Source organism: Zonotrichia albicollis, chromosome 1 (assembly GCF_047830755.1).
Source record: "Zonotrichia albicollis isolate bZonAlb1 chromosome 1, bZonAlb1.hap1, whole genome shotgun sequence".
Taxonomy (NCBI): domain Eukaryota; kingdom Metazoa; phylum Chordata; class Aves; order Passeriformes; family Passerellidae; genus Zonotrichia; species Zonotrichia albicollis.
The window spans coordinates 23655669-23676775 of NC_133819.1; the positions used below are offsets into that span (position 1 = coordinate 23655669).

General features: G+C 40.2%; 2 protein-coding genes across 6 annotated transcripts in view; both read left to right on the forward strand.

The window, feature by feature from the left end:
* Positions 1-8894, forward strand: part of ANKIB1 (ankyrin repeat and IBR domain containing 1) — an 87975-nt gene extending 79081 nt beyond the window's left edge. For 3 of the 5 annotated variants that reach the window (XM_074535948.1, XM_074535953.1, XM_074535959.1), the window contains exons 16-20: positions 8-186; positions 742-793; positions 3750-3861; positions 5438-5571; positions 5920-8894. In XM_074535948.1, the coding sequence (XP_074392049.1) occupies positions 8-186; positions 742-793; positions 3750-3861; positions 5438-5571; positions 5920-6672 (1230 nt within the window). In that variant the 3' untranslated portion in view covers positions 6673-8894. The remainder of the gene's footprint in view (positions 1-7; positions 187-741; positions 794-3749; positions 3862-5437; positions 5572-5919) is intronic. The other 2 variants (XM_074535970.1, XM_074535965.1) reach the window with 2 other exon arrangements.
* A 4897-nt stretch (positions 8895-13791) lies between these two features.
* On the forward strand, positions 13792-17868 carry GATAD1 (GATA zinc finger domain containing 1). The gene is made up of 5 exons (XM_005480256.4): positions 13792-14148; positions 14264-14389; positions 14696-14755; positions 15842-16025; positions 16768-17868. Exons 1-5 carry the CDS (start codon positions 13927-13929, stop codon positions 16956-16958), a joined length of 783 nt encoding a protein of 260 aa, XP_005480313.1. The 5' UTR covers positions 13792-13926; the 3' UTR covers positions 16959-17868.
* Positions 17869-21107: the final 3239 nt, after the last annotated feature.

The window sequence follows — 21107 nt, forward strand, 5'->3', positions numbered from 1 at the left end:
CCTGCAGACAGACCTGGAAATGGTCACTGAAGACCTTGCACAGAAAGTGAACCGGCCTTACCTTCGGACGCCGCGCCATAAAATCATCCGCGCCGCGTGCCTGGTGCAGCAGAAGCGCCAGGAGTTCCTGGCCTCGGTGGCCCGCGGCGTGGCCCCTGCAGACTCCCCAGAGGCACCCAGGCGCAGGTAATCCTCCCAGAACACTGCCCGAGGCAGGAAATGTTCCTTTGGCAGCTGCCAAAGAGGGGGAGTCCCCTGCTGTTCTCTGAGTTAGAGTAGGTGCTGAGTGTGGTGGTTGTAAATCAATGTTATAGTGATGCTTTCTTGGGCCTCTCATCCTTGTGGAATTACAGCCTTTGGGGAAAATCATATTTTTCTTTTTGAGGATCACTGCTATGTGTGTTGCAACCTAAATTGCCTCCCCATTTGTGATATATTAATGATTAGATGTCATGGCTTCCATTTTACTTTTTTCCATCAAGATTATCACTAAATCTCTGGTATGCTTCAAAAGTCTCTTAAGTATTTTCTAAACATATCAGGCAGTTTTGGAATAGTCAACAACCTAACTCTGTGGGGCTTTCAAAATTAATTTTGAATTAGGAATTAAGGGGGAAGACTTGTTAAATTTAGAGAGCTACAGTTGCCCTAGTTTTCAGATTTCAATAGGTTTTGAAGCTCTGGAGGGTTTTCATATTTGTTCTGTTTCTAAATTTGATGGTGTATCTTTCCATTTTATAGCTTTGCTGGTGGAACATGGGATTGGGAGTATTTAGGATTTGCATCCCCCGAGGTAAACTATTTCTTTTTAATTTTTTAACTTAGTTCTGCATTTGCTAGAAACACAGGTATGAGCACAATCTGCATGAAGAGCTTCCTTATCTTGAGTCAAAGCATTTCAAGTTGGTTAAGCTTTCCATTTCATTTATTTCACAATAAAAGGAAATATATATGTAGTTAATTGTGCAATGACTATAAATAATGCCTCTAACATGGATGTAGTTACCTATGGTGGCATTAGGCAACCTTAGATATTTCACATTCATTTTCCAAGTACAAAAGCAGTTTTAAAATTGAATATAAACTGCTGTCTGTGTGGTGGAGAGCCTTAAAGTAATAAGTGTATGAAATTATGTAGATTACTTTTAAATGCAATATCAGTTCAGCATTTGACAAAAAGTTTATGAAATTTCCATCCTCTGTCAAAATCCCAACAAAAACATGCAGTCATGCTCCTAAATATTGTTAAATATTTTAAGTATTTATTTTTGTTGTTAGGTTTTAAAGCAGGATGGAAGTTGCATACTCAAGTGACATTAATTTCTGCTACTTTACCAAGAATTAAAATTATATATTTTTAATTAATATTCTATGATCTGTATATGGGAAGGAGTAAGTAGTTTTTGAGACTCTGCTCTAAAAGATGAGAAGCTTCCTATAAAGATTTCCTTTATCATCTTAATTTTTAGTTAATGTTTTGAGAACATTAGATTAAAGCATTCAGTCAGGAAGGAAACTTCATTTCAACATTTCCTTGTTTGCTGTTTTCTTTCTAGCTAGTCATTGTTAAACATCCTAGAAAACTCCATGTACTTTTTTCCATATATTTCCTTTGCTATTGTTGGTGAGCATCACGCTGGTGAGAACATGGCTCGCTTCTCTACAAAAAATCAGCTGCTTCTCCTGTCCAGTTCCTTCCTTTAGTTTTTTTAAAATAATCCCACATCTGACAATATCAAACTCATTGTGGTGTTACTGTATGATTGATTGTGACGTTACTGATGACAGTGGAACTGACTATGAGAAGAAGCTGGTAAGAAATGTGTTGAAAAGCTGTTTAGCAGGAGGTGCAATTGCAGCTGTGCTTAGATGATCTGCTTATGAGTTTCTATGATTTGCCTAAATGTGGCACTGTGTGATGCAAGTTGGTTTCTTTGCTATGTAGCTATCACAAATACTTGCAACCACCTGTGCTAAAGGAATTTTATAGAATTAATAATGGTCATCTTTGTTTATTTTAGTGAATTTCACTGCAAAGTATTTTACATAGAGCTGTATTTATTGCAAACAAATGAGAGCTAAGATCTGGTATGATGAATAAATCTTAGTCTTCAATGATCACTTTTTTTTTCAATGATTCCTTTTCTGATTCAGAGTTTTAAAAATATATATATTTTTAAATAATTCAGTTATATTATTCTGTATCAAAGTTTGATTTTCTTTTGTTTGAGGCTCTGCCTTGCATTTAGAAAATCCCTGAGATCCCTAAAAGCTGGAAGAACATTTTAGAGAATAATCACTTCATGTTTGCTTTGTTTCTTTATGGTGTTCCATTAGACTAACAAGCATATACAACTAACTGCTGTTGAAGATAGAGTATTGGGCTAAATGGATCTTTTGTCTGGTCCAATAAAGCTACTTTTTAATGTTCTCACAACTTCCATGGATAACAATCTGCCCACACCCATGATTTTGTGACTATTCCTTTTGTCTTGCATATGTCATTATGAGTAAGCACTTGGTCTGAGAAAGTTCATGGAAGAAAACATACTCTCCTAATACCATCTACATTAATAGGGACATTGTGTAAGAGAAAGAGCACTTCTGGATTTAAGTTTTAGGTACTTTAGATGTTGAAGAGTTAATATAGGAAAGGAAAACTAATGGTACTGTTGTCTTTACCAATTCATTTGGCCAAATTAATGCTTTGGATTACAGATTTCCCAACTTGGAGCTCACAGAAATAAAGAACAATATTCTTTTGAAGAGGAGAGCAAGTACCTGTGTGCACAGTTTTATTGCCTTGTGTGTAGGAGTAACTGAAATTACGCAAAGTGCTGCCTACGCAGGTTCAGTGTCAGCTGGACATACCAGAAAAGATACCTGGAAATTTCCTTTCAAGCATAGAACTAGTTCCTTCATATTAGGAAAGATATGCAAATTGATCCAGGTATTAAGATAATTAGTCGTTGGGATCTTAGCTTGATGTGGTCAGGAGTCTTTTCCAATAAATGTAAATGCTATATGAAATGTCTAAGCACACACAGCATGAGAAAATACAGGCTGTGGGAGTTCAGATCCATATGGTATGGCTCATTAGCAGCTCAAGTTAAGCAAAAGTAGAGGAGATTTGTAGTAAAAATAAAAAATCCATGGACTAAAAATCCATCATAGACTGACCAGTGGAAGAGTGTCAGATGTGGCTTAAGACGTTTGGAGCCATAGTGTCCTGGAGGCTCAGAGAAATATATCAAGTTCCAGTGTATGTCTAACAGCTCTCTGTTGTCTTTTCAAGGTTCTTTTCTACTGCCAATTGCTGGCAGCAGAGATTCTGAGATAATCTATTGGTGTAATTCACATCAGTTGTTTTTATGTTCTAAAATCAGTGAGTATGCATTTATTAAAAAGTGTGTCAATAGGTGCAGATATAAAGTTTGGCATCAGAGATTTAAACAAGAAATGTGTTCCTGGAATTGGTAAAAAAGGAGATTGCAAGTATTAAAATGTTGGTAGTACATCTAATTTTTTTTTTTGCTACTTCGTTGTTTTATAGATCTAGGATTACCTTGGATTTTTTTGTTATTTATGTTAAGCGTCGCATGATACAACTTGCACTTCATTTTTCTGAAAGCGGGTGATTTTATAATAAGCATATAAAATCACACATTTTTTATAAAAATGTGCTGCTTGTTACTCCGAAAAATAGTACTGCATGCTGCCCTGTGTTTTGTAACCTTTGGTTTATGCAGGAATATGCTGAATTTCAGTATCGGAGGAGGCACAGGCAGCGCCGGCGCGGGGACATGCACAGCCTGCTGAGCAACACTCCCGACCCCGAGGACCCCAGTGAGAGTACCTTAGGTACGGCCCTCTGGGCTGGCTCCTTGCTCTTCCTGCTTCAGAAACCACTGGTAGTGACCACAGGGCTTGTTCTTCTGTGGATACACTTTAAAGAAGTTTCAAATACATTGCTGTATTTTCCAGGGTACAACATAAAGGCTTGTCTCTGCAGTTTTTTTATGTGATCTTAGAAGTGTTGTTGACTTCACTGTGGCTGCTGCTGTTCTAAAAGAGAAATTCATTGATCTTCCCACTAACAACTTCTCAGCTGTCCAGCACAGGTTTGCTTTTCTGAAGAAATTCTGAAGGTCATTCATTCATACACAAGTCCTCTACACCAATGAAAAGAACCAGTTGTGCATAGAATGTAGAGGCTACAGGCCTGTGGAAGAGCATCCTAAGGTTGGATTCCAAAACTCTTCCCAGAAGCTGTATTGGCAAATGCAGCCAGGAAAGAAATTGGCCTGAGCTGTGACTTGCAGAGTGCTGCTTTTCTGAGGGCTGGTAGTGCAGTCCTTTAAGGTCTCTCTGTGACTTGGCTGTCTGGGCTGGCTCAGTTCTGCCAGAACCTTAGCACAGGTCCAGAAATAGTTTGAACCCAACTCATACTGTGGCACTGTTTCTGCAGAGCTGCCAGTCTGTGTGCTCAGTCTCTCAGCCATGCTGCACAAACTGCCATTGCTGTGCCTCAGGAACTTAACACTTAGCTTGTTCTTTAAAACTGAGAAGAGAGATCCTTTATTGAGGAGAAAGGATCACATGCATCCTTTATTTTAGAAAAAGTAATCAAAATTTTGGTGAACTTTGGTTCTTCCCTATTACAAATAAAATGCAAAACTATTTTGTTAGCTGAAGGACTAGATTTTGACTGAACACTTGGATATAGTAGTGATGGCTAAGTGCACACTTTTAAAGCATGCAAGAGATTATTTTATTTCTGTCTATCACATTTTGAGTTTTGGAGTGGAAAATTCCATTTTCCAAAGTCAAGAGATCTACATTTATTTCTATTACAGAGCAGTTTTTTCTGGAAGCATCATCTTCTATTTTTTTGCGGCTTTTAAGAAAACAGCAATGTCAGTAATTGCTGAAGTATTCCCTAACAACTCTACTCTTAATTGTGCTGCAGTGTTACAGTAAAGACTATTATAATGTTAACATTATAGCTGAGGTTTTGTCTTTGAACAGAGAATTGGGCAAATGTGATTTGCAATCCACCTGTAAGTGCATCCTGTATTTGTGTCCACAGGCAGTAATTTTCAGGCTTTTCCATAAATCATGTACGTGCCTTAGAAGCACTTTGCCCCTTCTGCCCATGCTCCCAATGGCATAGCCCATGCTTTTATAGAGAAGAGTATTGAAGGCAGAAAGGACAAATGAGCCAGGCAGTCACTCCTAGAACAGTGGGATTTGTGTTTCACCACTGTGTAAGAGCTGATGGGAAGGAGTGGTTTGGATTCTTTCATTCAGAGTGAATAAAGGAGTAAAATTACACAACTGGAATCCAAAAGGAAGTAAGAAATTCTGTCAGTAAATCACAGCAGAGGAGGCTTCCTCACTGGTTCTTCAACCACTTTTGTTTTGGTTGCCCAAACAGACACTCAGGAAGGTGGCAGCAGTAGAAGACATGGTACCTCCATGGTGAGTTCAGCTTCTATGGGTATTCTGCACAGCTCTTCGCTTCATGACTATACCCCTGTCAGTCGCTCTGAAAACCAGGATTCTCTTCAGGTATCTACCCTAATCTCTTTTCCATTCTCTCTGCTTTGCTTGCTCTCCTCTGCTCTGCCTGTCTGTGTCATTGTGTCTCTGCAAATTTTCTTAATTCTTCAAGGAGAAAGGGAGAATCTAGGACAATAAATTATACATTCACAATGGTAAGAATTGCTAAACAATCACTGACATAACAATAGTTACTTTTTAAATTGTGTTGTCAGCACTGTTGGTAAAAATTTATTCTGATAAAGGACATGTAGGAATAATGAATGAATTTCAGATTTGAGACAAAATTACTTTTCATCCAAAATATGTAACAAGATGCAAGTTTTATTCTGAGAGCATCCTTATGTATTTCCACAGGCTCTGAGTTCTCTGGATGAAGATGACCCAAACATCCTGCTAGCTATTCAGCTGTCATTACAAGAATCTGGCTTGGCCGTAGATGAAGAAACTAGAGACTTTCTAAATAATGAGGCATCTTTAGGAGCAATAGGTACCTCTTTGCCTACAAGACTGGACTCTGCTCCCATCAGTATAGACAACCCAAGGGGTGCTCTGAGCAGCTCTGAGCTGCTAGAACTTGGTGACAGTCTGATGAGACTGGGTGCAGGCAATGATCCCTTCTCAGCCGATCGTCTTCACTCCCACCCCTGCAGTGAGACAAGAAGTGGATTATACTCAACTTCAAGTGATGCTGATTCCAGCAGTCAAGATCCCAATACCAATGAAAATCTGCTTGGAAATATTATGGCCTGGTTCCATGACATGAACCCACAGAGTATTGCCCTGATCCCCTCAACAAGTACGGAAACAGATGAGGAGTCACAGCAGCCCAGCACTGAAGATGGGTCAGCAGGGCAACCAAATCTTACAGACACAGGGCTGGAGCCTCAGGAAGAGCATGCACTGTTTGAGGATGCACTCAAAAATGAAGGCAGAGGAACCCAAACAGAGGAAAGCACTTCTGAAGAAAACATTATTCCAAGAGAAACAGTATCACAAATTGGTGATAATAACAGGGAGGTAACCAGCACCCTAGATAATTCAGGAGATAGTTCAAGTCAGACTCCTCAAACCTCAAGTGAATGGACTGAACACGTGCATCTGGTGTGAATAAAAACTAAATCTGGAGTGAAAGAATGGCAGTGACAGATGGTACAGTATGTGGAGTAAGCATTATGGAGGCTTTGATCCACATAATTGCAGCTCAGTTGTAACCACTGATGTAACAACGGATATTTAGGAGTTCTCTTGAATTGCAGTTCTTCATAATGATGTGAACCTTTCAAGGAATATCCTTTGCATTTAATTAGGTAGTATTTGCCTTTTTGCTCTCAAGAGAAAGGAATAAGTAGGTTGTATTCCACATTCCTAATACAATGCAGCATCTGTTTAGCCTTAGGTTGATGATCCTTAACTTGAAAGTATGGATTAAAGGCTTACACTGATTATTTTGTTTGGTTTTCCTAAGAAATAGTTTATTCCATTTTTTAGAACTCATAATTTCACCAAAATAACATCTAGCAGTTCATTTGCCTTTTGGTTTTGTTTTCCATAACTTTTCCTTAGTCATTTTTCATTTTTGTTAGCAGTGTGAACGGAGGTATTTAATGCTTCTCTGTAGTACTGCTCCAGGAACAAGTTTTAGGGGATATTCTTTCCCTTTAAAATCAAAGATTTTTTCATGTCTATTTACAGTCCAAATGTGCCAAACTGTGAAAAGTTAACTGGCAGTAGCCTAATGAAACAGTGCAGTGTTACCCTATCCAACTAATCCCACAATTCTTAGCAATGGAAGAAACCACTGGGTAGCATTGTGTCTCCAAATTTAACTGGCATATGTTGCCATGGTGACTGCATTTAATTAAATGTAGCCTGTATCTTAAGTTAATAAAACCTAATGCTGCTGTTAAACAGTTATTTTAAATATTAAAATACAGTGAATTAGCAACAGCTAGGCTGTATTTTAAGAGACACTTTAATGGAAGTGCAATCATAGTTCTTTGTTTTCATAATTCTACAAAGCATTTTATGCACTAATAGTGCAATTACTTTTAATGATAACATTTTATAAAAATATAGGAATACAGAATTTTCATATATTATTCAGTCCCACAATTAAAAGATAACACATCCTGCTCAACATGTTACGGTGCCTTTGCCTAACCCAACTGGATAGTTGCCACAGTTAAACAAGTAATTCAAATTCAGTGTTTGTTCTGGAGTAACTATGCTATTAATTGCAAAGACCTCCATAAAACCACCCATGGCCTTGCCTTTACAGTATAACTAAACGTTCAGTCAGTGTTTTTGCATATACAAAACACTACTAGGTATTTGTTCAATTGCACAATATTCATTTGCTGTGTGATTACTGTTTAGTGTAAGAAAAAAAATAAAATTTAAAAAACCACAAAAAAAACCTTTTCCTAGTTGTTGTACCGTGAAAAACAAAAATACTGGTTTTAGATTTGCTTAAAAGCATCAATCTACAGTTAGTGAGATACAATGGTACAGTATGTAATTACAACTAGAATAAGTTGTTCAAATGGCTGTTTTAATTACATATAATCAAAACTTTTCATAACATGAGCAAATTACATACACTCCATTTTAAGTTTTGCTTAACTGTTACCAGAGATTTGTTGATATGATATAAAAGTTTATTACTACTGAGTGTGTATAGGCAAGTGTCATGATAGCAAAGTTTATGTATTGATTACTGTGAGTTCAAGTGAGTGTTTTGGTAACTAATTCATGCAAATCCAGCTTTGGAACCTTGCAGTTACAAGGTTCATATTAGTAAAAAATGAAATAAGAGTATTTTACCCTTACCCCATAAAAACCTTGTCCATTTTCAAGCATCTTTAGAGAGAATGAATTAGAATAGTCTAAATAATTTTCCAACTTTTCCTCTAGCCACCCTACTCCTGACATAATATTGAGCCTTTGAAAAATACCTGTAGGTATAAAGTCCTTCAACTGAAAGGGTCCTTCATGAACTGTCATCATGAATTGGTCTGAAAGTTGTTCAACTCACATAGCTTCCTTGAATGGTAATTTCTGAATAGAAAGATTCTCACAAAAAGATTGTGTATTGCATTGAGATGTCTTGCAAAGTTGCAGTAAGATATGTAAGAGTGCTCTCTGTGAAGATAGTGAAGTTTGTGGGTTCTGGTTTTATGTAATTTGGTTAGGTTGTGCAGTATATCCATTGTTTCCGTGTTACTCTTATGAGCATGAAATTAGACTATTAAATTTGTATTTTCTTGGTACTTATTTTAACACCATAGTCATTGACTTTACAATTCAAAAATAAAAGTTTGGCAAGACTATTTTGTAAACCTGTTAATTTTATAATGTAAAAAAATTACTCTAACCTTGAATTGTTATTTGCACTTTCATAGTCTATACTTGATACATTCCCACTTTATATACAGGTAGGATACTACAACCATGTAGATGTTTGGCCAAATGAATGCTGTTAATAATATGTAAAATTCTTTGATTAAACATTTATTACTTAAACTAAATCCGTTCTGTCTCATTACATCTTAGACTTACTGTAGCAGGTCCTTGAGACTGCTGACAGACATTTTTAGGGTATGTTCATTCAGTACTGTGCCAGATTAGTTGGACACCATATAGAAAGCTGAATGATTTGATTTGTAAATATAAAGTACCATCATTAAGCTTTGAAAAAAATCTAAAATAGAATTTGTCTTAATTGCTGCAGCCATATTGTGCACTTGTTGTTTGTAGAGTAATGCCTTGTCACTGCGAAGTGGTGCTAAACAGAGGGGGCTAATTTTTGTGAAAGATTCTGATAAGCAGTGTTACTTAACTGCCACTTAATATCCACTCTCCATTGTTACATGGGAATTCAGAGTGCCTCTGTTACATTAATAGCACCGAACTATTTTGTTCATTGTTACAGTAATGTCATCGACCTCCTCCACCAAGCATGCCTAGGTCATGGAACCACACACTGGTTTGGGTTGGAAGGGACCTTGAAGGCCATGTTGTTCCAATCCACCTTCCGTGCTCAGGGACACCTTTCATATGACCAGGCTGCTCAAAGCTCCATCCCACCCAGCCCTGATCACTTCCAGTGGGGAAGCATTCCCAGCTTCTCTGGGCAACCTGTGCCAGTGCCTCAGCACCCTCACAGAAGGCATCCCACTGGAATACTCAGGGAGGGTGGTGACAAGGGAAGCCAAAACATGGACACAAAGATAGCCAGTTTGTTTACAAGCTCTAGAGACAGCTTGTCTGGCTCAAGAAACAGCTCTAATGTGCCTTGAAAGAACAAAGTGCTCATTGTTATTTTATGTCATCTCTGCCATTGCTTTACCTACCCATGTCCCTCATGAAGCCCAAAAACCAAAGACCTCCCAAAATGCAGGGCGAATTCCTGGCTCTACTACAAGCTCCATTGAGTAATTAAGACCCAAAAGCTGCAAAGACAGATGCATGTTACTTATGCAAGTAATAACTGTGCAACACATCTCAAGAACAGCATCACTTGTGGCTCTGGGAATTAAGGGAATACAGGCTGCTTTTCTCACAAGAGAGCTGCTAAGTACAGAACCTTAGAACAGAACCATGTGGAAATGCAGAGTGCACCAGTCCATCAGATTTATACCCAATTTCATGCATTTACAACACAAATATTTCTGGAGGAGCAGCCCATGTGCATCCTCTGCAGCTGACTGTGGAACAGTGACACACACATAGTAAGAATAAAGGATTCTTCAGCTGTGAGCCAGCTGACTGCAGGGTAGCAGTAAGAAGCTAGGAGGAAGCAATGCAATTAAATCCACTGCAGAACAATTCAACTGCTGAAGCAGGAAATGAGCAGTGTGTGCAGATTTGCATCACTTCCAATAAAAACCACTCTCACTGAGAGCTCCTGAGGAGAACAGTTCTGCACTGACAGCCACTGTGTCTAACAGTCCCCCTCCACAGGTGGAGCCAACATTTTATTTCCTCCACTTCTTTGTGGAGTCTACATTGGAAGTTTCACAGAGCAGGGATGGGCTCTGGTAAGTCCCAAGGGCAGCCCTTTCTCTTTCTGGGGTAAAAATAAAATAAATTGGAAATACACATTAATTGGAAGAAAACATTTACTCTGCAACTTTAGCTGAGGACAAAATGCCTCAGCTGCATCAGACACATCCAGTCAGGCCTCAGACTGAGTCAACCCACTCCAGCTCCAAGGAGAGGCTTGTTCTTTTAAGGAGAATCAGGAAACTGAAGAGGCTGCTCATAATTTGGGATTGACATTTTAAGGCTTGAGATCCTCTGGAGAGAGGGTACTTTACTTAAACTCCTGAGCCCCACCTCTGCTTTTACCCATAGTTGCCCGGTATTCAGCAACTCTCAGAACATTTCAGCTGTTGCCAGGATAAAAGACATGCTGGGTGTAATTTCTGACAAAACATCATAACCACTGTTCTTTGTGTCACCTTCCAGGTGAGGCAGAGGTGGTCAGACTGCACTGACAGCAATCCCTGCCTCTCTCTGCTCTTACACAAGGCCAACAGAATAATCATATCAGGAACACTGTAATCTCAAGGTGTTGTTTTACTGTGGTTCCATTGAAATGACAGAACCACACTTGTCAAGAAATACTTAACTAAAACTTTTTGACAACATATAAATGGTTGTCTAAACCATTTTTTAATTATCCTAAACTACCACCTCAGATGAGGTTTCTTACAGCTTAAGCTTTATTTATTTGGGTTTTTTAAATTAAAGTTATTATTTAAAAGCAGAAAGAATAATCACAGTGGGTAAGTTATCAACAATATATAGTAGCATATTTAATTAAGAGTATACACATATATGTGTATACTCTTAATTAAAAGAGTGGTTTATATGTGGTATAAACCACATATAGAGTGGTTTATATGTGGTATAAACCACACACATCCTATATTTGTGACAGAAAAGACCCTGCACATGGTTTCAGAAAGACCAAGGGGTTAGAAACCAGGAAGATGGTAGAACTGGTGTTGAAAAGAACAACTGTTGCAATTTTCATTTCCTATCCATTAACAATAAATCTTATAAAAATTTACAAAATAAAAACCTTCACAAGGTATGAGATACTTATCTGGACAGAAATGGACATTGTCACTCATTTCTAGTCCGTTTCTACACACACTAGTGAAGCCATGCCAACATGATGGCAGTGAGAGGGGCCCAGCACTGGAGGACTGCTGAGGTGGGTGCTTGAGAACAAAAGTAGGCAGAAGCTGCAAAAAAAAAGTTAGAAAAGCTTAAGGGCTCTGAGAGATCACTGATCTGCAAAATACAACTACACAGAGATGCATTAAAGAAACAAAACAAAAAAAAAAATTGCACCCAGTAAGTATAAACAGAAACAGCTTGAAAACAGATGAGGGTAAATCAGGATTTAAATCAAAATTGAGGAATAAATTTGGCATCTGAGATAAGAAGGTCAAATTTGGTGTGAAAGAGGCATGCAAGAGGTGAAACATAGCTGTCCATGAGCCAGTAGCAACCAAGGCACACCCTGCATCCACAGCACACTGCATGGGGAGAGCATCTATTAATAGATCCCTGCAAATTTGTGTCCACTGAGGACAAGACAAAAATCAATTTCATTTGTACCAAAGAAGCTTTAAATAAACCCTAAGGACAGAAACTGAATATGGGAACTGAGAGACTGCAAATCCTCATGCATGACTGAGCATTTTTTTCCTAACATCCAACTAGAAAAACATCTCCAAGGGACAGCCCACGGCCACGTGAGTGGCAGTAGGTGAGGAACCTCTGTTAGATCCATGGTTCCTACATCTGGCTCTCAAAGCTTCACAAAGGCACAAGTTCATTCCCCAGCCTTTTGATTTACGTGATACATAACTGAGGCTTCATGCAAGAGGGGCAGAGAATCATAGAGTGAGTTGTGTTTAAGGGGACCTTTAAGATCATCTAGTTCTAACCACCCATGCCATGGGCAGGGTCACCTTCCATTAGATCAGGGCCCCACTCAACCTGGCCTTGAACACTTCCAGGGATGGGGCATCCACAACTTCTCTGGGCAGCCTGTTCCAGTGCCTCACCACCTTCAAAGCAGAGGATTTTTGCCAAATACTTAATCTAAATGAAAGCCAAAACTGGCATATATTGATGGTAATATCCACCAACACTCTCTCCTGAGTCAGGACAATCATTGCAATCCATCTCCTGTCCCCTGATTTTCTGTTGAGCCAGAACAGTGACAGCTGTAAATCCTTGAATGACAGCACCTGGTGTGGTGGTGTTCGCAGGGGTCCCAGGATGAGAGAAGAGATGAGAATCTTGACTCCATGTTTCAGAAGGCTGATTTATTATTTTATTATATATATTAAAAGAAAATTGTACTTTAAAACTATACTAAAAGAATAGAAGAAAGGATTTCATCAGAAGGCTAGCAAGCAATAGAAAGGAACAGAATGATAATAAAATCTTGTGACTGACCAGAGTCCGAGACAGCTGGACTGTGATTGGCATTAAAGACAACCACATAAGACCAATCAGAGATGCACCTGCTGCATTCTACAGCAGCAGACAATTGTTTTTCTTTTCCTCTGAGGCCTCTCAGCTTCTCAGGAGAAAAAATCCTAACGAAAGGATTTTTCATAAAATATGTCTGTGACAACCAGTCCTGCATCCCCTGCAAACAGGAACAGCACCAGAGACAGATTCTGCACAGAATCACAAAATGCTATTGGTTGGAAGCTGCCTTAAAGATCATCTAGCCCCAGCCCCCTGCCATCAGCAGGGACAGCTCCCGCTAGACCAGGTCTCATCCAGCACAGTTTTGAACACTGCCAGGTTTGAGGCATCCACAGCCTCCCTGGGCAACCAGTTTCAGTATCTCACCACATTCACAGTAGAGAATTTCTTCCTAACATCTAATATAAATGCTCCGTCTTTCAGTTTGTACCCATTCTCCCCGTCCTGTTCTGTCACTGCTGCTCCTGACAGAGTCCCTCAGGCTTCCCTGTAGGTTCCCTTCAGACACTGGAAGGTGCTGCGAGGTCTCCACTCGCCCTTCCCCGGGCTGACCAGCCCCAGCTGCACCATGGGGCCTCCGTCCCTCACCGGGACCGACGGGGCCCCGCTCTCTGTGCCACCGCTCGGCTCGAGGCGAGAGCGGCCCGGAGCGGGCCGGGCTCCGTTTGTCCCGGGCCGCGGCCCGGCCGCCGCCAGCAGAGGGCAGGCCCGGCCCCGCCGCTGCCGGCCCCGCCGCAGCCACATCCGCCGCCGCCGGGAAGGGGCCGGCGCCGGGGCCGCTGTGGGCGCCGCGCTCCCGCCGCTCGCTGTCGGGCCTGCGGGCCCCGCGCCGGCCTCAGGATGCCGCTGGGGCTGAAGCCCACCTGCAGCGTGTGCCGCAGCACGTCCTCCTCCATGTGGAAGAAGGGCGGGCAGGGCGAGATCCTGTGCAACAACTGCACGGCCCGCTCGGCGCCGCCGCCCCCCGCCGCCTTCGCCACCACCTCGGCGGCCGCCGCCCAGCACAGCAACGGTGGCGGCAGCGGCGGCGGCGGCGGCGGAGGCGGCGGCGGTGGGAAGCAGGTGAGGAGGCCGAGGCCGAGGGCGATGCAGCAGCCGGGGCCGGGCGGGGCTGGGCGGGTCCGGGGCCGGGGTGTTCGGGCCGTCCCCCTCGTGTTCATCGTGCTGTTCCTCGCAGAGCAAGCAGGAGATCCACCGGCGCTCGGCGCGCCTCAGGAACACCAAGTACAAGTCTGCGCCCGCCGCCGAGAAGAAGGTTTCCACCAAGGGCAAGGGCAGGAGGCACATCTTCAAACTGAAGAACGTAAGGCGGAGCGGCTGGGCCGGGAACCTGGGTCGGGAGCCTGGGCCGGGCTGGGGCGGCCACGGAGCCCGCGGGAGGAGTGGAAACAGAAAGCGGTCATGGGAGTTCAGCACTCACTTCTCCACATGAAATCCTGGGGATGAAAATGGTAGCTCTGTTGCTTTGAGCTTTAACCTAAGAATGTTTGTTAGTTTTCTTAGAAGATAATGTATCTGTATGTTGTCTAAAAAGAAGAACAATCTCTGGAACTTTATGGTTGATTTGTTTTAACGTTCTTACTTTTCATTTTCTATATTCTTTTCTTAGCCCATCAAGGCTCCTGAGTCTGTATCCACTATAATTACAGCAGAATCAATCTTTTATAAGGTATGGTTTATGCAAATCTATTTGCAAAAATGATTATCCTGTTTCTGTTTCCAGTGTCAAGAATTATCGTGGACAGTGAAAGCACTAGAGATATAATCACAGAAACTGTTCTTCCTTGCCTAACACTTGTGTAGGATTTTGGTTTGCCATAGTTATTGCCGTTAAATCTTGCCAGGTAGTTTACTTAAGTTTACCTAGTTTAAATAGTTACCATTGTCCCAGGGTCTTCTCTTCCAAGAAAAAGTGCTTTCTTTTTTTTTTTGTAATTATTGCTGTCAGCATTTTTAAACTTCACTTGCACTGTGCAGCGGTCAAGTGACTGGAGATGATTATTTAGATTTGTGTGATGTTTCCTGCCATAGGTGCAGAACATATTTCCCATAGAGGGGGTGGCTTGCAGTAGCCCAACATCTCAGCTGGCTCCCATTTGAGAGCTGGTGCAAACAGTCCCAAACATCTGGGAACAAGATCTATTGGCACTTGCAGTGAAGCAAGAGGGAGCCTTGTCACATTCATGCTTGAGAGCAGCTTTACCAGCATGCCAAGGTGTTGGTATTCTAAAGTTCTGACATTTGCTTTTGTTTCCCAGCAGTACAAGCAAACAGAATGTTTTTCCCCCTTTTCCTCCCCAAAAAAGTCAGGATAGGCAGTGGGAGACTGCCCAGCCAGTGGTGGCCTGAGATTCCATACTCTCCAGGGACCTGATGCTTCATGCCTGGCATTCCAGATGAATCTGTTGTTTGCTGTTGACCAGTTCAGAAAAGAATTACTGTCTTCTGTTTTTATCAGAAATTCCCAAGAACTATGTCAAAGCCTCTGTCCTCCTTATGTAGAATGTTGCTACTCTGATACTTTGCAGTGTTGTTGTGAATAGGCTTGTTTGGGGTTGTTTGTGTTCTTTTTATCTGTTTTAAAAACAAACACCTTTCTTTCTTATGCCACCATTCTTTTGCATGTGGCTGAATTGAAGCTGCCTTTCAAGACTGGCATAAATTAGGATAATTTTGGGTGCTGATACTTAAGACGTGAAGTGAAGCTGACAAAAATCAGACATTTTGATTTCAGTGTCGTTTGTATGTCTTCCAGGGTGTGTACTACCAAATTGGAGATGTTGTTTCGGTGGTTGATGAGCAGGATGGAAGAACATACTACGCTCAGATCCGAGGGTTTATTCAGGACCAATACTGTGAAAAGAGTGCTGCACTAACCTGGCTCATTCCTACACAAGCCAGCCCCAAAGACTGTTTTGACCCAGCATCCTATATCATAGGTAATCTCTGAGCCTTCACGTTCTGCAGCTACTTGGATGTGCCTATGCTAATGCAGAGCTGTATTCTTTAAATGAACATTTTAGCTTCTCAAGGTATTTTATGCACGTTCCACATTTTAGACTCTAATCTCGTAAACATCTCATTTACTGTAATAACACTTTTTATTTATCATGGGTATATAATGTGATTACCACTATTGCAGTGTGTGATTATCTTGTACTGTGATTATCTGAGTGTTTGTGGGTACAATTACAGTTGTGCAGCTTTAAAGATTAAATTATTGCTCTATAGATAGGTTTAAACCATAGTAACTTTGATTCTGATAAACCAGTCCAAGTTGTTTCTTTTAAAGTGACCTGAGTTACTTGATCTTTATACTGGGTATTCAAAATACATAGCATGCAAGCACTGGCATAGAGACTGTTCTGCTACTGATAAAATTAGTAATTCAGAGAAGTCCTTCTAACAGGCAGGACACAAATAGAATGTATTTTAAATATATTAACTATAGTATTCACTCAAATATCAGAATGCTTCAAATGGGATGGGGGGAAAGACCAGCCCAACAAAATTAAAGGTAATACAGGAAGCTACCTAATACAGGAGGCCACCTTGCTAGGAAAGTCATGGATTGTAAAGGCAAATTCTGTAAGGGAATGTTGGCTTTATGTTGTGGCGTATTTTTATTCAGCATATTTAGTTTTATGCTTTTAAGTTTTGTCTTTAAATTTATTTTTTTAGGACCAGAAGAAGATCTCCCAAGAAAAATGGAATATTTAGAATTTGTTTGTCATGCACCTTCGGAATATTTCAAATCTCGGTCATCTCCCTTCCCTACTGTTCCTACAAGGCCAGAGAAGGGCTATATATGGACTCATGTGGGACCTACTCCTGCCATCTCCATTAAAGAAACTGTAGCAAATAATTTATAATTTTTAAGGAATTCTTTGGACTAGTTATTTTGTGTGTATCCTCCAGTTTGTAAACCCCTTACAAGAAGTTTTATAAAATGTGCTGGTTTATTTTACAGATTATGGTATTTATTTATTTTAGATATATCAGACCTTTGAAGTGGAAGTTTTCATTCCAGTTGATGCATCATTTCAGTGCTCTGCTCCTCAGACATTATTGCTCATCTTGGGACAAAACTACAAGTTTCATGTCATCTTTGACTTCTGAAAGTTGCCTTTAGTATTCATTCTTACTTTTTGAGTTATTTTTCCAGAAGAGGAGTTTAAAAGATATAATCATCCTGCATTTTATATGACTGTTTAATTTAGTTAACTGTGACTGCTGGTTGTATTTCCTTGTTAAATAATTTAGGACTAGCTTCACCTAGATACTAAAATGGTCAGTGATGCAGTTAACAGTTTTCTGTTACATGGAGAGGAGTGATCTACCTGCATTTCTCCAGACTAAAACCTCATCCATAAAGAGGGACTCTTAACAGTCACCTTTTAAGGGAATTTTGTTAATCTGAATCTAAAATGTGGGCTATGTGTGTAGCTTTCTGCTAAACTTACTTATAAAAGGGCATAAAATTCCTGGAAAATTGGATGCAAATTCAAAAATTAATGTTATTTGCCATCCTGGCATTCTCATTGCAGAAGTGTATCTGTATTTCCTGAGCAAGCCAACACTGATCACATATGATTTGAGTTTCAGACTGTGAATGTTTGTTTGCTTGTTATCTTGGACTCATAAAATTGATTTTAAATAGTTTTCTCAGTCTTCACAATTAATGATCATAAGAATAAAAAATGGTCAGGCAATTAAAATGAAAAAAAAAATCAACAAGGGAAATAAAAAATTAATTTTATGTATTGACAGTCTCAGCATAACTAGGAATATGTATAAATACCAGAATGGGAGAAATGCCACATACTAAAATACCAATGAAGTTTTCTGCCCTAAACTTTTTACAAGCCAGTCAGCTCCAAACACAATGAGATGTGCTTGTAATGGCCTGAATTCCAAGGGCTTAGTGGTTCCTGCTGCCTGTCAAGGATGAGAGGTGTAAGTGGCCTTAAATTTAAATGTACTGATTTTTTTGGGTTTTTTTTTAATTTTGTATGGGCATATGTGACCAGCACCCAGAAGGCCCAAATCACCTTTAATATACTGCATGAAAGCATGAAAATGTTGCACTAGGCTTCTGTTCTAACTTTATGAAAGGCACTGATTTAAGATGTAACATATCTGAAAGTCTCAGGTATTGACAACTTAGTACAGTGGGACCTGTGAGGGCAGGAACCAGATAGATTTGGTTTGGCCTGCAGCTTCTGTTCTGCCCTCTTCAAATACAAGGAAGAACAATCAGCCTTGAGGGAGTAGATGCTGAAGTTAAGGGATACTGTCAATAATTCAGAATGCTCAGAAATTAGCAGTAGATTGGTAATGCAGAGTTAAATCTTAATCTTCAGTCACTTACAAAGATGAGATGTGTGCCTGTGTTCAGTGTGTTGCAGTGGTTAATCCCAAGGTGACCTCCCTTCTCTTCATTCTCTCAATTCCTCTGGGTTTTTTTCTTCTTATTTCTTTATTAACAATTCCAAGAAAATAAAAATAACAAGTCCTATATTTACAGTAACCAGAGTGACTTCCTTGACTCAAATGCTTTCCTTCCTTTCTCTGCAGTCCGCAAGGTTTTCACTTGGGATCACTGTAAAGTCCCTGTGCTGCCTCAGCATAATCCATGGACCTGTCCTCTTCTGTGGGCTGTCTCACCTTATCTGAATCACCAGGGTTGGAAAAGGCCTTGGTGGTCCTTGAGCCCAATGAAGCTTAGCCTGTGTTCCTTGTCAAATCCTCAGGAATAAGGAGGGAAACTGTGCTTTACGTTGTTTTGGTTTTTTCATTTGGTGTACCCTGTACGAACTCAAAAGTACTTTTTGCCATTTGCCTTATTTGTCAATGAATTGGAACATAGAAGGTACAATAAATTTTTAATCAGAATACATATTTCTAAAATTCAGTGCTGCTGGCAATTCAAGTATTACACTTCTAACTGCAGTCTAAACAGACTTTTTTTTTTTTCCAGAGAGCTATGGAACAACTTCCTTTAGTAAACACTAAGTATTTTTATTTTAGTTTAGTTTTTATTATACTGGGAAATGTTAAAAAATAATTCGGATGAACAAGAATTCTGAGTGTAAGGTCTCAAAAGAGAGTGGATTTGCAGGCAATGACTGTTACTGTCCTGTTTTTCTTGTGTTCAGAACATCACCCAGTAACACAGGGAAAATTATTAACTCTCCAGACAGCTTCTTATGGATGGACAAGCTGAAGAGTGGGACCTCTAAAGGCAACGTCTCTGAAAATTCTTCATCTCTTTCATATTAAGAAAATGGAGGCCAAAATGAAGACCTGCAAAATGGACTCAAGAGCAGAAGGGATATCAGAGGATCCTGTGGGGACAGGCTTTGATGCCCTGCAGCTGAGGGAGCTGAGCTCACCCATTTCTGTCTTGGTAACTCCCCATGCCAAAATGTAGGTAGGTTTCATATTTGTATCACTGGACTGTGAGTGGATACACTGCTGCTGAATTTATGGCCCTGGGTTGAGCTCCAGAGTTGTGACCAGCCAACAGTAATTTTCATCAAGGCATTTTAGTTCTAAAGATGGAACTTGCAGCCAAGAGCTAAAAGCCACAGAGCCAATATAAAATACTGAGTATTACATAGACATGTGGCCTGTGCCCTAAGGCACACATTGCAGGAAGTCTGTGGGAGGGGTAGCCCTTACCTTTCATGTGAACTTCACTGTACCAAAACAATGCTTACTGGAGAAGGGTTTCCATTTGGGCAATGGCTTTGTTGGGAGCAGAATACTTTCTGGGAAAATGTGATGCAAACACAATGGATAAATAAGTGTGTGGTTCCTTGAGCTCCTAGAATGAAGCTGGGGTTCCTCTCTTGCTGCTGTGCCGTGTTACATGACAATCATCCCAGTCATCCTGGCAGAGGCTGGATTAAGCCCCTACAGCTTGGTATCCAAGCCAATCCAAATAGCTTTGCTTTCATGTAATGCAGCCTTCAACTTTAACATGAATATTATACAAGAAGCAAAGCATACATTTATTGTGGTTGGTGGTTTATAATGCATTATGATTAATAAAGGCCCTAAATAGTCTTACAGAACTGAAAACAAAAATATTAATAGGTGTAGTATTGAAGTTTCAACTGCTCTTTACAGTTACTGAATTAGGAAGACAAATTAAAATTTTACTCTATTTTCACACAGATAGAATTGGTACATCTGTTAGATAGGAGACTACATCCCTCCAAAATTATGGAAGATTAACATTATGTGCCCAAGCAGAAACACTTATACAAAAGTTCACAGTTGTTAATAGTTCTTTTTGTGTGCTCCCTACTACACAATCTCGTGATCACTGACAACAGAATTTTTTATTTGGCAATTGTTTCTCTTTCACCCACACAGTCACGCTTACCTTCAGGAAGACTACATTATTTTTTTTTCACTCAGCCCTTCTAGTTTGTGATTTGTTATTCTTGAATTTAGCCTACAGCTTCAGTGAGATTATTTTTCTTTTCTGGTTTGGTAGCTTCAATCACAAGAACAACTTCATGGAGAACATCTCCAGGTGGTTCATGCATCTTTGTGAAATGCTTCAATGTCTGTTTAATCAAACAGAAGTATTACTGGAATCTAGTTTGGATAGAAAGTTGTTTTAACCAGAACATATCAAGATTATCCTGTGCAGGGCATTTAAACTCAGAACAGTTAACCCAGGCACCTGCTTACATATGGCAGTTGGGCTCCTGCAACCTCTTTTGAACTCCCTTCGTTTAGGGAGAACAGAGCAGGAGCATTCCTCTCTTCTCATTAAGCTGTCTAGGGGCAAAGTTGCTTTCAGTAGTTCCACCTGTGTTTCTACACTCCATCAGTGTCCATGGGCACTTCTTTGCTGAAGGCCATCACACAAAGTACCCTGTTGTAAACTGGCTCTGTCAACTGATCCAGATTTGAAACACACACAATACCTTTCCTCTTAACAGAAATCTTCTCCTAGGGAACTGCAGTAAGAATGTTCAGTTTTGTATTCAGATGGTCAAATC

Coding starts and splice junctions, on each gene's coding strand:
- GATAD1 (XM_005480256.4), top strand. CDS start 13,927: ATGCCGCTGGGGCTGAAGCCCACCTGCAGCGTGTGCCGCAGCACGTCC. Junction 14,149..14,263: donor GCGGCGGCGGTGGGAAGCAG/GTGAGGAGGCCG, acceptor TGTTCCTCGCAG/AGCAAGCAGGAGATCCACCG. Junction 16,026..16,767: donor CCCAGCATCCTATATCATAG/GTAATCTCTGAG, acceptor TTATTTTTTTAG/GACCAGAAGAAGATCTCCCA.